This window comes from Microcaecilia unicolor, chromosome 9, assembly GCF_901765095.1.
Source record: "Microcaecilia unicolor chromosome 9, aMicUni1.1, whole genome shotgun sequence".
Lineage (NCBI taxonomy): Eukaryota > Metazoa > Chordata > Amphibia > Gymnophiona > Siphonopidae > Microcaecilia > Microcaecilia unicolor.
In genome coordinates, this window is record NC_044039.1 from 109822263 (window position 1) to 109838058 (window position 15796).

A 15796-nucleotide genomic window follows, 5' to 3' on the forward strand; every position below is an offset into this window, starting at 1 on the left:
GCTGGCCAGAGGTCAAAGGGGCACTGGGGTGTTGGAAGAAGCGCTAGATGTGGTGGACGTGTGGAGGACACTCCACCCAGTAGACCGTGATTATACGCATCTATCGCGGGCACACTCCACTCTGTCCCGTACTGATTATATATTTATAGCACGAGCATTGCTGACACAGGTAACGGGGGCTAATATAGGACCCACTGCAGTATCAGATCACGCCTGGGTGGCCGTGGACCTGCGACTAGAGGGAACCCAGCGGTGTGAGCGATCCTGGCGCTTCCCCGCACATCTATATCGAGATCCCCAATTTTTGCCCCACATTTTGACCAAATGGCAGGATTTTAAGCAGAACAACGAGGTACACCGGGGTGACCCTGTCCTCTATTGGGAAACCGCCAAGGCTGTGTTGCGTGGAGAAATAATAGCCTATGTAAGTTTTAAGAAAAAAGCACGGCAAAGAAAGATATAGGTTGGAAAAGAGAGTGACCTCCCTGAGGCAGAAATATGGGTTGGATCATTCACAGGGAGTACGTACACAGCTATTAGAGGCACAGCAAGCTCTAAATGAGCTTCTGCATCGATCAGTGCAGAGGTCAATGGTATATTATAAATATCAGTTGTACAAATTCGCAAATAAGGGAGGGGGATTCTTGGCGAAGCTTATACACAAAAGAGTGGGTTCCCGCAAGATTATCACATTAACGAATAGGCAAGGAGTGGCAGAGCACAGTGACAGTAAAATCTCCGCTATACTCAAAGATTTTTTTGCGGAACTGTATAAACCACAGACAGATTGTAAGGCCTAGTGAGGCTTATCTAGAAAGCATAGAACTCCCAACATTTATTAGAGGAGGAACAACAGCGGCTAAATGAGCCTATAACAGAGGATGAAGTGGCATGGGTATTTAAGCAAAGCCCTCTAGGTAAAACCCCAGGTCCAGATGGCCTAAGTAACGAGTTCTATAAGATGCTGGGACCTGAGATAAGCACAGTGTTGACAGAAGTATTCAACTCTATTATAACTAGAGGACAGATGCCACCACATCTAAATCAAGCACATATAACAGTGATTTTGAAACCTGGCAGACCGGCTCAGCGACCAGAGTCTTATAGACCCATCTCGTTGCTGAACACCAAAACTAAATTTATAGCCAAGATACTGGCAAATAGGCTAGCTAGATATCTCCCTTCCTTGATAGAGCACTCACAGGTAGGATTTGTTAAAAACAGGAAAATATCCAAAAACATGAGGAAGATATTAGTGGCCCTGGAGAGAGTTAAAATGGAGAACACACAAGCCATGTTAATAAGCTTTGATGCCGAAAAGGCATTTGACAGGGTGGATTGGGGATTTTTGTTTAAAACCCTGCATGCCTATGGTATAACAGGCTTTTTTGCAAATGCAGTGAGGACATTATACACAAATCCCCAGGCGAGAATAGGTATCAACGGACTGTTCTCAGACTGGTTCTCTATTGGAAGAGGGACGAGACAGGGGTGTCCACTCTCACCGCTTTTGTTCGTGTTGACCTTGGACCCCCTGATACAGGAGATTACGAACAATACTGACATCAAAGGGGTGAGCATTAGAGGTCAGACGTTTAAAATTGCGGCCTTTGCGGATGATCTCCTAGTGTTGATTAAAGATCCCCAGATGTCACTGAGATACCTAATGGAAAGCTTAACGGAATATGGAGCGTTCTCGGGGTTTAAATTGAATTTGGAAAAATCAGAAGCTTTGGCGAGTGCCGTAGTTCCAAGGGAGGTGTGGGATCAATTTCCGCTGAGGAGGGCAAATACAGTATTCAAATACTTGGGGGTGTTGCTGCCCATGGACCCAACCCATTTATATTGTTCTAATATTCAGCAATTGCTGAAGGACACTAGAGCCCAGTTGATGACGTGGTCTTCTCTATCTCTGTCACTTATGGGAAGGATACATTTATAAAAAATGGTGATCTTTCCGAAGTGGTTGTACATAATGCAATCCCTACCACTTTGGGTACTCAAAACAGACTTAAGGGTCTTGCAGAGACAGATAGTGAGGTTCTGCTGGGCGGGCAAAAAGCCTAAAATGAAATGGCACTATATGAGCGGGACCCAGGCAGAAGGAAAACTGGGCATGCCAGACATGAAGGAATATAATCATGCGTGTCTTCTTCGGCATTTGAGAGATTGGATTCTAGAGACATCCTCGTATACTGATATTGGATGGGAAAGGGCGCACTTCTACCCCTGGGCCCTACATTATCTACTACATGCTAAGACGAGTAATGTCCCACAACTGCTGAAAGATAGTGTGCTCCTACAACCGTTGCGTCAGCTTTGGCAGTTCATAATTAAATTCTGGAATCAGAATCCGGAGAGTAGTGTGTTGCTGCCGATTACCGGGAATATAGATTTCCCTGCGGGTAGCGAGAACAGAGTTTTTAGAGATCTGGAGCGACAGGCGGATGGAACGGAGATGTCCCTTCTGGAGTTTGAGCAGACCTGTGCGGGGGGGCCCTTGTCTCAGTTGGCCTACCTTCAACTCACTCATTATATCAGGGGATTACCCAGGCCTAGTCTATCTATAGAGTTTGGGGGGAAGATTAGGGAATTTCTAGAAGGGGACGCAGTGGGCCAGATCTCGGTCTCTTGGTTCCATAAACTCTTAGGCCAATTTCGACCAAGACGAGAGGTCGCGGAGGTTGCTGACAGATGGAACAGGGAAGGGGAGAAGAGAGTGTCAGCGGGGAGAATTATGACAGCTCTTAAAGGGATTGTGAGGGTGCAGGAAGCCCACTTTAGGACCATACATAGAGCATATTTCTCGGGTAAACAGGCCTGGTACGCTGGAGTCTTGGCCTCCGAGCTGTGTCAGAAATGCAGAGTGGAGACTGCAACGCTAACCCATGGACTCTGGTAATGTAGGGTCATTCAGATGTTCTGGTCAGCTCTCTCCCGTTTTCTTTCTAGGATCCTAGAGGGTTGGATTAACTTGTCTTTTGAAAAGGTAGTATTTAGTGCGGTGGGAGTGTGGGACAGAGGGACAAGAGAAGAAAAATTATTTTTGAGTAAATCTTGCATCCTGGGGAAAATATGCATCCTTAATTACTGGGTCACCGACAGGGCACCATCGTATTGGTATTGGAGAAATAAACTACACGAGCTTATGCTGTGGGAGGCACGCGAGGCCCGATACACGGCAAAAAGGCAGCAACTTTTCATTAAAGTCTGGGGAACATACTTAAAAGGAATTTCGCTTAGAGCGCGCAGCCAAGTGTTGAACACATTGGGGTGAATGTGGTTGAATGTGGAATGTATGGGGGGGGGGGGGGGGGGAGAAGATGAATGGTAGAAGGGGGAATATGTCTAGAGGACCAGATTTCTGCTGTATTAGTGTGAGTGTAACTAATCAATTGGAGAGCTCAAACGCGGCTGTGGCTGCCACATTATTATTCATTCTTCATGTGGTTACTGTTATCTGCCCTGAGTATACTGGCAGATGAGGAGGGACGGAGGGAAAGGAAGTTATATAATGTTGTTATGGAACACTAGAGCTCTAAGCGATGGAGCTTTTTGAAGCTACCAGCTCGTCGTTCCACTGAATCTGCACTATATTGCCTACTGGGTTACACGTATGTTACAGTGGAAGAATAGTTCTCATGAACTTTGAAGGGGTGGGGAGGGGAGTTGGGAGTGGGGGAGCAAATGTTAAAAAATTTGATGAAGACTTCCGGTGACGTCATGACCGCGAGGGGTTGAAGAAAAAAGATCTCTCCGGCTTCAATCCCCCCTCCGCATGACCAGCTCACAAACCGCGATCTAAAATCGAAATTCGCCGCAGCCTGAATCGCTAGAGAGGCCGGCAACGAACATTTTAAATTAATTGGCGGCGTGATGGCAGCGAAAAATATACATAAAGATAAGCTCCGTGGTAGAGGAGCAGAAGACAAGATGGCGCCGCCCGCAAGCCCGCCGGGCCCGACAGTGTCATCGGCCTGGATCGCCGAAATAACTTCAGAAATGTCCTCAGTGTTAGAAGACATGTTGGATCGCCGGCTCTCCCCCTTAAATACTAACCTGGAAAAGGTAAAAGAACAGCTCACGGATCTTTCTCGGGACTGTGCAGGCTTTCAAGCACGTGTGAGTGAAATTGAGGATAGAGTAACGTAGGTGGAGACAATACAAGATATAACTCAAAAAAAGCTGCAGGCGATGGAGGAAAAGATTGAGGACTTAGAAAATAGGTCCAGGAGAAATAATATCCGAGTGGTGGGCCTGCCAGAAGCGTTACCCAAACGGGGCTTGGAGGTCTTTTTGGCACGCTGGTTTGCCAGTGAACTACAGTTCCCAGAAGCCTCGGGGCCAATACAGATAGAACGGGCTCACCGCATCGGGATGAAAATGACTGGCACCAATAAACCAAGAGTGGTAATTCTAAGATTTTTGAATTATGCGCAAAAACAAGAAGTGATGAAGCTGCTGAGAACTGGAAAAGCATTGGAGTATGATGGAATCCCAGTAAGATGTTTCCAAGATTATTCAGCAGGGGTAGCAACACGGAGGAGACAGTTTTCGGAGGTTTGCTCAACACTATTCCAAAAGAAAATAAGATTTGCACTACAATACCCTGCCAAATTGCGGGTCACACATAACGGTATTACTAAGACATATGAGACGGCAGGGGCGGCTAAAGAATTTCTACAACAGCTGGGAACAATATCTTCAGATGCAAGTTGAACAGCATAGAAAAGAGAACACTCTGAGAACACTGAGTAATGTTATAAGGAAAAGTCAGCAGAGACCTGACTGGTCAATATATGACAATACAGCAATCTCCCAGCCAAGAACAAAGATGGACCACTTATAGTAGCAGAAGGCTTGGCAAGATGGCTGCAGTTGGAAAGTTAAGGTTCAATGGTTTGTGAGTTAGACTTGACTTTTTTTTTTTTTTTTTCTCATCTTGTGCTGTTGATTAAGACACTATATGGCAGACATGGCCAGTGGGTGAACCGGTTTGAACCCCTGGTAAGAGGGGTGAGACCCCGTAAGTGTCTGATCAGCCTGACAATGAAAGTTATGTTTAATGTAACATTGTATAATGCGGAGGGGGGAGGGAGAGACGTAAGGAAGTCGAGGTCCTAATTGGTGGACCTGAGAATAAGGGATACAGGATTTGGGGGGGGGGGAGGGAAGAGGGATGCAAGCAGGACACAAGTCTTAATTAGAAAGGATGTAGAACATAACAGTGAAGCTGGCACAGTGGAGGTGCAAGTGGGGGGGGGGGCAGAGGCTGGGATGTCCCCCTCGATTACAACAGTGGACATCTGTGGATATAGGCACACACCTTCAAATCCAAGAATAGTAAGAATACTAACGTGGAATGTAGGCGGAGTTAATTCGCCAATCAAACGCTCTAAGATTTTACAACAACTAAATAGGCAGAAAGCAGACATAGCACTCTTACAGGAGACGCATCTGAACCAGATTGAACATGCCAAGCTCAGCACCTGGTGGGTTGGGGATTGTATAGCAGCAAATGCACAAGGTAAAAAGGGAGGAGTAGCGATACTAATTAGAAAAGGCATAACCTCGGTAATTAATCCACTTCTGATTGATACTGAAGGCCGTTATGTTATAATGGAAGTGGTAGTTGGGAGACAGAAACTGCTAATCTGTAATGTTTATGCTCCAAATAGATACGATAGGAAGTTCTATCAAACTTTGATTAATTTTCTGATCAGGCAACCGCACGCAGCTATAGTGCTGGGGGGTGATTTAAATGCAGCTTGGGACCCCTCTCTGGACAGATCAGCCCCGGAGACGGCCTCTTCATGTTATAATAATAGAGGCCTCTTACAATTGAGCCAGATGCTAGGCCTGGTTGATGTGTGGCGGGTGCTGCACCCAGGTGAGAAAGACTATACACACCTGTCGCGGGCCCACTCCACTCAGTCGAGAATTGACTATATTCTGACATCACGTCAGATGTTTGGGGAAGTGACAACAGCAGAGATAGGACCGTACATGGTGTCGGACCATGCCTGGGTTAAGATAGAATGGATACCAAGTGGTACAACCCCACAGGAATATAAATGGCAATTTCCCCTGGAGTTCAGCTCAGATCCAGTGCTTAAAGGTAGATTACAAGCTCGCTGGGCGGAATATAGCACTCATAATCAAGAACACTTAGAAGACCCAATTTTGTTTTGGGAAGCGGCTAAGGCGGTTCTTAGAGGCGAAGTTATAAGTCACACGCACTTTGTGAGGAAGACACGAGATAGAAAGATCTTGCGTTTAAGTAACCAACTTTGTAAGACACGGAGGAGATATGGGGAGACACACGCGATAGGTGATAAACAACAAGTGTTAGAGCTTCAAACCGCCTTAAATGTACTTTTGCAAGAAAGGGCACACAAGTCACAGCTCTACTATAGATATATGCTTTATAAACACGGTAATAAAGCAGGCAAGTTAATGTAAAAAATAATTAACCCCCGGGGAGGGACTAAGAACATTTTGGCACTGAGGCAAAGGGGGGGAGGGCTCCACACATCAGATAAAGCAATATGTGAAACTTTTCGGGCCTTTTATCAAGGGCTGTACGCTTCCCCAGAGGAAGACGGTCTGTTAAATCAGATGTATTTAGAAAATCTGGCTTTACCAAAGCTTACAATACAAGAGTTGGACAGTCTCAATCAATTAATTACTGAGGATGAAGTCAGTCTAGTTATTGCCCGCAGCCCGCGACTAAAAGCCCCGGGACCTGATGGTTTAAGGGGAGAATTCTATAAATTAATGGAAGGAGGAGTTATACCTGCAATTACTAGATTTTTGAACCAACTGATAGAGAGACAGAGGTTACCCCCAGACTTGAATAGGGCTCAAATAATAGTCTTGTTGAAGCCGGGGAGGGACCCTCTAGAGCCGACATCGTACCGGCCTATCTCCCTATTAAATTATGATACCAAGTTGTTGGCAAAAATCTTGGCTAATAGACTGGCGAGGCTGCTCCCAAGGTTGATTCATGAAAGTCAGGTGGGATTTGTGGGAGGTAGAGCAGTGAGTAAAAACTTGAGAGCAATACTGACATCACTAGAACACAGCTCGCAGGCGAAGGTAGCATCATTGCTGATCAGCTTTGATGCGGAAAAGGCCTTTGATAAGGTTCACTGGAAGTTCCTTTTTGATACGCTGGAACATTATGGATTTTCAGGGAGATTTGTTGAGGCAATTCATGCTTTATATGCCAACCCATGTGCCACCCTGAGAGTAAACGGGATAGAATCGGAAAGTTTCTGTATTAGGAGGGGCACAAGGCAGGGGTGCCCATTGTCCCCTCTTCTCTTTGTTTTGGTTTTAGATCCCCTTATCAGAGATATCATGGCAAACCCTTTGATCCGGGGAGTTGGCTTAGGGACCCACATGTTTAAGATTGCAGCATTTGCGGATGACATTTTGGTACATCTCACAAACCCAAGGGAATCCTTAGACACGTTACTGGAAACCTTTTGTGAATATGGCGATTACTCAGGTTTCCGTATTAATCTAGACAAATCAGAAGCGCTGGCTTCGCCAGAGGTGAACCAGAGGGACTGGGTTCCTGAATTTCCGTTGAGATGGGCTAGAGAGTCTTTTAAATATTTAGGAATCCGACTCACAATGAATACATTAGATTTATATCAGTTGAATGTTAAAATCTTACTGGAATATACTAAAGCTAAATTGGACTCTTGGATGAGTTTGCCACTGTCATTAATGGGACGGATACATGTAGTACAAATGGTGTTGTTTCCGCGCTGGTTGTACGTTCTTCAAACTTTACCCATACGCCTATCGCGGTCTGATTTGAGGCGGATGATGCGTCTTTTTAGTAGATTTTGTTGGGCAGGCAAAAAGCCCAAAGTTAGCCAAAATCTGTTAATAGGGAGCTGGAGACAGGGGGGAATGGGTATCCCGGATGTGTTCCTATATAATCAGGCGTGTTTGCTGCGCCACTTAGGAGATGTGGTGAATGCCACACAATATTACACACCTATGGGCTTGGAGGAAGCTTTTTTTGCTCCCTATGACATATTAGCATTGCTCCATTTACCTCGTAGTCAGCTCCCTTCTAAATTTAAAAAAAGTATAATACTGCAGCCCCTTCGGGAGGCGTGGCAGTGGTGGATGCGGCAAATGGGGGGCCACCCACACGTTACAGATCAAATCCCAATCTTAGGCAATCCTGTTTTTGAAGCAGGGATAGATAACCCGACATTTGGCAGATGGCAAGGGCTGGGCATCACAAGATTGGAACACCTATTATTGGACAATGGGGAAATGATAACATTTGACGCCATTCAAGATAAAGTGGGATCAGCTTGGGGCAATAGATTTGCCTATGCACAGGTCCGACACTATGTGAAATCCCTGAGCCAAGTACCCCTGAGAGGGCGGATGGGGGAGCTGCTAAGGGTTTTTTTTGAGGAGTTACAGATAGAGAAACAATCTGTATCAGCATTGTATGGGGCACTGGCTAGGCGTAGGTCCCAGAGGCAATATGTTGATCTTAAGCGAAAATGGGAACAAGATCTGGGGACCTCCCTGGCAACATGGGATGTGTCAGCTACCTTGAAGGGCATCCGGGCGTTGGTAACAGATGAGAGGCTGAGGGAGTGTGGTTATAGAGTGGTCCTACGGGGGTATATGTCTAGAACACAACTGGCTCATATGTTGGGGCCGGACAACTCGGGGTGTTCTAAATGCGGAGGGGGTCCCAGCTCGTTATATCATGCATTATGGCAATGCCCCAAGGTGCGCATGTTTTGGCAGAGGGTAAGAGGGTTTTTGATTCGATTGGGGAACAGAGTTCAAGGAACGGAGCGGCAGTTTCTGTTGGATCAACCAAGAGCGTTTGCTCCATTAGGCGCCCCTGCTATAATGTTATGCAGGAAGCTGAGCTTGGTAGCGCGGAAATGCATTATGCAATACTGGGTCTCATCGGAAGGACCAGCTTACTGGCATTGGTGCAATCAGGTGCATCTTCTGGCCTCTTGGGAGGCTAGGGATTCAAAACAATCGCCTAAACGTAGAGTGCGCTTTCTACAGATTTGGACACCATACCTGCAAATACTCAGCCCAAGGGGACGTAGTCTGCTTGTCAATGCCTGATAAATAGCGGTATATTGGAGAGTAAGGGCACCATGTAGTAGTAAATTAGTCTAGAGTGGATCTGCTTGCAAGGGGGAGGAGGGACTGGGTGGGGGGCTGGAGGGGTTGAGTGTGATGTATATGGCTAAAGCCTGGCAGTGCTCTAGAGCTTTAATGTTTCATTTTCTGATATTTGTGATAAGCACTATCTTACCTAATGAAGTATTCAAGTGTATGATATTAGGAACATGAGTCATTTAAAACCTAATGTTAACATGGGCCAAGGAATCGTTAAGAGGGGAGGGGGGAGAAAAATGGGGACGAAAAGTGTTTGGCGAAGTTGAATATGTTGCAAGAATGCTGTTTTGTATATCAAGCAATGCTATATGCATATTCTACATTACTTTGTATTGTGATAATCGTTAATAAAACAGTTTAAACATAAAAATTTGATGAAGCTATTATCACCATCTGTGTACTCAGATTGTCTAGTTTTAAAAGGATGCAGATGGAGGCTGTTGATTGTCAATTTTGTTATTTCGTCAATAAAAAATTGTTAAACTTTAAAACAAAAGGGGGGGAGGGTTTGGGGGGGGAGAAAAAAATGGATAAAAGTTGGATGACTAGACTAAGCATTAGGTTTTTTTTTTTCTATTGTTTAGCGTTCAGTATTGTGTTTGATATGTTCACAAGATGGAATGTGTTTTTGTTCTGATAAGTCATCAATAAAAAATATTGAAACATAATCTTAAATTGCTATCATCAGTTTTTGTTTTATAACAGTACCCTCTCTTATCCCCCTCCCCCCTTACTACCTTCACTTTTGCCATGTACACTGAAAGAAACAATCGTCAGCATGTTACATTAAACTCAAACCGTACTTCCAATAGTAACACCTTACATTATTCCGTGATTGAACCCCTTATTACTATTATTCCCCCCCCCCATCTTTTTAAATACTCCATGCTCATTCGTAATCCTTTCATGGTCTAGTCATAGCCATCCTCTTCATTTTCCTATATTTAATGTGTTGGTAAAGGTTCACTGCCTTACTGGTGCTTCTTAAAGCTCTATATACCATTATCCTCTCTGTCTATTGTATTCCTTGTCCAGACTCCCCCCCCCCCACAAAGATACCAGAGACTCCTTCTCCCTCATGACTCTTCCTTCTCCTTCTTATTGTGTAGAAAATTTATTTAACACTGCACTTCTCGCTTTATGGGAAATACTTTGCAAATATTTATTCCAAATAGAAACAAACCGCTTTTTTTTCTTTGGAGAATCCTGAGCTTCCCTGGCCTCCCATAACATCAGCTCATGAAATTTATTCCTCCAATACTAAAAGGAGGGCGATTCCTCCTGCATCCAGTGCCTGAGTATACATTTCTTTCCCACAGTATGTGCTTTGCATAATAATAGTTCCAAATTCCTATTGGAGATCCCATAAGCTGCCCTTCTATTTAAAAGTACTCCTCTCCACGATGGGATTATTCTTTATTTATTTATTGCATTTGTATCCCACATTTTCCCACCTATTTGCAGGCTCAATGTGGCTTACATAGTTTTATTAACATTGTCATTCAAGGGTATCAGATACAGTTAGTCTTGTGCTGAGATTAAGCAGGGAAGAGAGAAGAGGAAGGGAGTGATTAGGGTAGTTATAGAAGGTGGGTTTTCATAACTGAGTAGGTTGGTGAGGTGGATTAGTGAGGTTATCAGTAATGTTTTCAAAATATTTATGCACCGCCTTCCAAAATATTTTCATTCTATCACAGCTCCAAAATGCATGCATAAAGGTATTCCGTCCCCTGTTACATTTAGGACATTGAGCGTCAGGTGTCCACCCTGCCCTTGCTGCTTGTGTTTGTGTCATGTATCCCCTGTGTATTATCCTGTATTGACTCTCCTGCAATTCTGCCCCCCCCCCCCCCACCTGCTTTGGGATATCTTTAAGCAACGATTAAGACTCAATTTCCTAGAAATGAAGAAAAATTAGCACATCAAGCGTACTAAATATAACATACTTTGACCTGAGTAAATGGCTACTTAATGGCGGCATTGCAAAACAAAAACATATCAGTGTTGTAGAGCACAATTTTCTCTTTCAGATGATACTGTTCACAAGCTGATTCAGGCAGATTCTTTTTTAATAATTGGCTTTAAACTTTGGTACATTTTACTATTTGCGCTGACAGTGCCAACTTTGAAGAGATCCTGCAGGGCGGTTATAGATGCTGGCTAGTTGCAAATCTGGCAGTATTATGTCCAGCACAAGCATAATGCTTGTTCAAAATTTCAAGTCTATATCTTTGTTTGCATAGAAGTTGTTGCAGTCTGAATATTGGTCCAAATATGTTCCGATGAGTTGCGACCAATTTTGATGCACACTGGATTTTGCATCCATAATGTTAAAATGTATTTCATCGGAATTAGCATCAAAAACTGTACAGGATTTGAATTTTATAGCCACTTATGAACGTGTTTGGATTTTATTAGACCCCAAAAATGGCATTTTGGTAAATGTCACGCGTTCATGGACTGACAACCTTTCAGAAAAGGGGGTCTAGATCTGCAACTATTGCAGTTACAGACCTCAAATTTTGGGAAACTTCGTTTAACACCTGACTCGTGCAACAGATAAAATTTGAACAAAATTGAAGACATGATAGTGGGAAGGTTTAGACCACTTGGCATGGAATGACCCTAAAAGGCATATAGAGAGATTCTTAGACCTCAATATATATATACTTCGGAAGAAAGATGAGAGACAGGAGATATGATTGAGACATTTAAATACCTGCACGGCATAAATGCACAGGAGGCAGGTCTTGTTCAACTGAAAGGAAGCTCTGAAATGAGAGGGCATAAGATTAAGTTAAAAGGGGATAGACTCAGAAGTAATCTAAGGAAATACTTCTTTACGGAAAAGTTGGTGGATGCGTGGAACGACCTCTTGCTGGAGACGAGGACTATATCTGAATTCAGTAAGGTGTTGGACAGGCATGTGGGATCTCCTAGGGAGAAGAGGAGATAGCAGATGATTTGGATGGGCAGACTGGATTGGCCATATGGACTTTATCTGCTGTCATTTTCTAAGGGTCTAGGAAATGTTTCAGAGCATAAGCCACTTGGAGTTTACTGGTATTACAGCAAGTAGGTTATACCATGTCAATCATGAGATGTTACAAGAGCTCATGAAACTTTTAAGGAAAACAAACGTGGAAAGTGTTATGTTTTAGTCAGATATACTAGAAAATGTGTTCATGTTGAAGGCAAAATCTATAACAGGGCACCTATTTGAAACTTATTCTATAAAGAAAAGTAAGACACCTACTTTTCTTTACAGAATACTAGCACATGTAGCTGAAAATGCATTTACATTTAAGGTATAATCACTTACACCAGCCCTATAGCTGGTGTAAATGTCCAGGCCTAGTTGTGAGCTATATGTTATAATATAGTATTCTATAATTTATACAAGTACATTTCCACTCTGTCCAAATTCCAACCATGTGCATTGCTACTGGCAAAGTATGCACCATCAAATCATGGCACATACTTTCCACCAAGTCGATATTCTATGAGGTCATTTACATGTGTAAATGACAAAAATACTGCCATTTATGGACCTTCCTGCCACCTAAAACTAAACAACCCCTTACAGAATTACCCCATTATTTCTGTGGGAACAATGCTTAGTACATCTGGCCCTTTGTTAGCCAAAGAAGCAGCTACTTCTGTCCCAAAGAGTTTGCAACTGTCATAGTAAGACAGCACTCTTCTATTCAATGAGGTTTAACCCTAAACACAAACTGAAATTCCTCAGTCTACACATAAATCTTCTAAAAATAGATATGGAACAACTTGCGTGAAATGTATTCGATTACCTTTCAAACCATGATTTTATACTCCACATTAAGGCCTCATCAGGATATACTCGGTTATGTCTCATATACAAAAGAACTTCCACAAGTTCACTTTTGAACATGTCATCTTTCAAATCTTTGCCAGTGTCAAACAATGACTTCAGAGTGTCCAGTCTAGGCGTCAAATTACTTTTCAGCATTTCATAATACAGATCCCAGGCAATTTTCCATTTTTTCTTGCCAAGAGCCCCCAGGATGCAATTGCTATAGTCTCTTCTTGACGGCACTACTACTTTTTTCATAGTTTCTAACAGAGACAGGCTCTCCTCCCAGTGATCAGTTTGGCTAAAACCTCTGATAAAAAGAGAAAGTGCACTTGTGTCCAATGTCTTAAACCTTGCTTTCATTATTTCATAGACATCATAAATCTCTGATGTCCGATTCTGATTAGCACACAGAATAAGGTAATTTCGAAGTAATTTATACCCAATGCTGCTCTCTTTTGCGGCAAAGACCAAAAGAGACTTAGCCACATTTATGTCACAATTGGAAATTACTATTTGCTGCATCATATGCTCTTCAAATTCTTTAATTCTATTTGATTCTTCCTTAAGTATCTTCCATTCCTGTGCACATAATGGCTTTGAAGGTACTTTATGTGTCTTTTGTTTGGAAACACGTCCTTTACTATCTTTTGTTTCTTCTGTCCATTTTAGCATTAATTTCCTTCTTTCAGCAGCACCAGCAGAAAATACTGAAAAAGGAAATGCTGTTTTATTATGTACTCTTCCTTCCTTTTTGATTGGTTTATCATTCTTGATTGCAGGAGGTTCTCGACAGTTCTCTGGACACGTGAATTTAGGTGATGTGGTAAAAGGAAAACACCCCAGTTTATAAAGACAATGTCTGTAAAACAGAGAAGAATAAACAACAGGCAGGTGGCACGCTATAGCAGGAAAAGGCAAGCCATTCCTCAGCGCAGTATGCAAAACAGATGGGACTTTAAATGCACATAAAAACATCATGATACGAATGGCTTCTTTTAATAACCAGGGCCTGAATTCATCCGTTTCCGTTTGAAAGGAATTATACAGAAGTGGTCACAGAACTGTAATTGGCAAGAAGAGAAGAAAGATTCAGTACTCACACAGATGGCATAGTGACATGTGAGAAACTCCTAAAAACATCCACCCTAGACCACCAATACTCACTGGAAACTATTACAAAATTGATCAAATATATTCTAACTCGCAACTATTTCCACTTTAACAATAAGATCTGCAAATCATGGGCACTAGGACGGTACCCCAATATGCTAACCTCTTTATGGCAGAACTGAAAGAGATATTTTTGAATACATCAGACTACATACACCCCTAAAAATACTACCGGTATATTTTTTTTGTTACATTTGTACCCCGCGCTTTCCCACTCATGGCAGGCTCAATGCAGCTTACATGGGGCAATGGAGGGTTAAGTGACTTGTCCAGAGTCACAAGGAGCTGCCTGTGCCTGAAGTGGGAATTGAACTCAGTTCCCCAGGACCAAAGTCCACCACCCTAACCACTAGGCATTTTTATGATTTGGACTGATGGGGAAGAAACTGTAAAACAATTTTACAGTTCTTTCAAAACATACTATCCTACAATCAAATTCAAAATTGACTACTCCCCAGAAAAAAAAGTCAATTTTTTGGACACCGCAGTTTCAATCAGCAATGGCTATATACAAACATATATATACAGGAAACCTACAGACAAATGTAGTTACCTCCACAACTCCAGTATCCACCCTTCACATACAAAAAAATCCATTATACACAGCCAAGCCACAAGATACCACTGTATCTGCTCTTACCCCTATGATCTGCTCTGAGTCCTCAAAATCCTGACTGAATCCTTCAAACAAAAAGGCTACAACCCCAAAATAATCTCCAAGCATGTTGCCTCCGCTCTTAAAAAACCCAGTGAAAACCTATTACAATACAAGGAAAAGAAAGCCAGAAACAGAATCCCCCTTGTAGTGACATACAATCCAGAGCTATTTATCAACATTTGCTTTGAAGGTAACCCTTCTTCAGATCACAAATAAGCAAATGTTGATAAATAACAGTATGTATAAATGAAACATCAAAACATTCCAATGTCAGTCTCTTCTGCTAACAATAGTGGTAATTTCTGCATCAGCAGGAAGAGGATGAGGTAGGTAATCAAAAAAATGTGTTAGTCCAATTAAAAAGGTATCATCTTTTCTACGATTTATTTCTACTGAGTACTCAAAAACTAAACATTTCTTGTAGCGGCTTCTGGAATACAACAAACCGCTTCCTAACAATTAAAGACTCGCTATTACTAATGAGCTAGGATACAAGGAAGTTTGATCTTACAAACACAGCTCAGCCCAGCTCCAACCAGCAGTTGTTGTCGCACACAAAATTACGTCATGCAGCAGCCACAAAAGAGGTTAGATTGAGAACGCAGCACTGTGCAACCCAATTTAATAGACAAAAACTGACGTGACGTCATAACGCTGAAACCAATTAGGTTAGTCTCAGTTTTCCCTTACCCGCGCTGCTGTCATCCCCGTATACTCAAAACAAAGCCAGCAAACCTATGAGCTGCTGCATCTACGTTGTCGTTCTTTACTGTTGGCAGCATTTTTATTTAATCTCACTTATATTTTCAAACATGCCAGCTTGTTGTGCAGCATACGGATGTACACATTGGAAGCATAAAACAGGATAAGTTTTCATACGTACAGTGGAATTTTTTTTATAAATCTTAATCGGTAGTGCAGTGGTCAGTTGGAGGGGCTGGTTA

The 15796-nt window shown here is 42.8% G+C and overlaps 1 protein-coding gene across 2 annotated transcripts in view; it reads right to left on the reverse strand.

Annotated features, from left to right (window-relative positions):
• Positions 1-15437, reverse strand: part of PRORP (protein only RNase P catalytic subunit) — a 193907-nt gene extending 178470 nt beyond the window's left edge. For both annotated transcript variants that reach the window (XR_003943280.1, XM_030213737.1), the window contains exons 1-2: positions 15364-15437; positions 12999-14085 (exon numbers count right to left, since the gene is read on the reverse strand). Coding sequence is in view for 1 of the 2 variants with exons in the window: in XM_030213737.1 (XP_030069597.1) it covers positions 12999-14002 (1004 nt within the window). In the remaining variant the exon portion in view is untranslated. The remainder of the gene's footprint in view (positions 1-12998; positions 14086-15363) is intronic.
• Between the last annotated feature and the right edge of the window lie 359 nt (positions 15438-15796).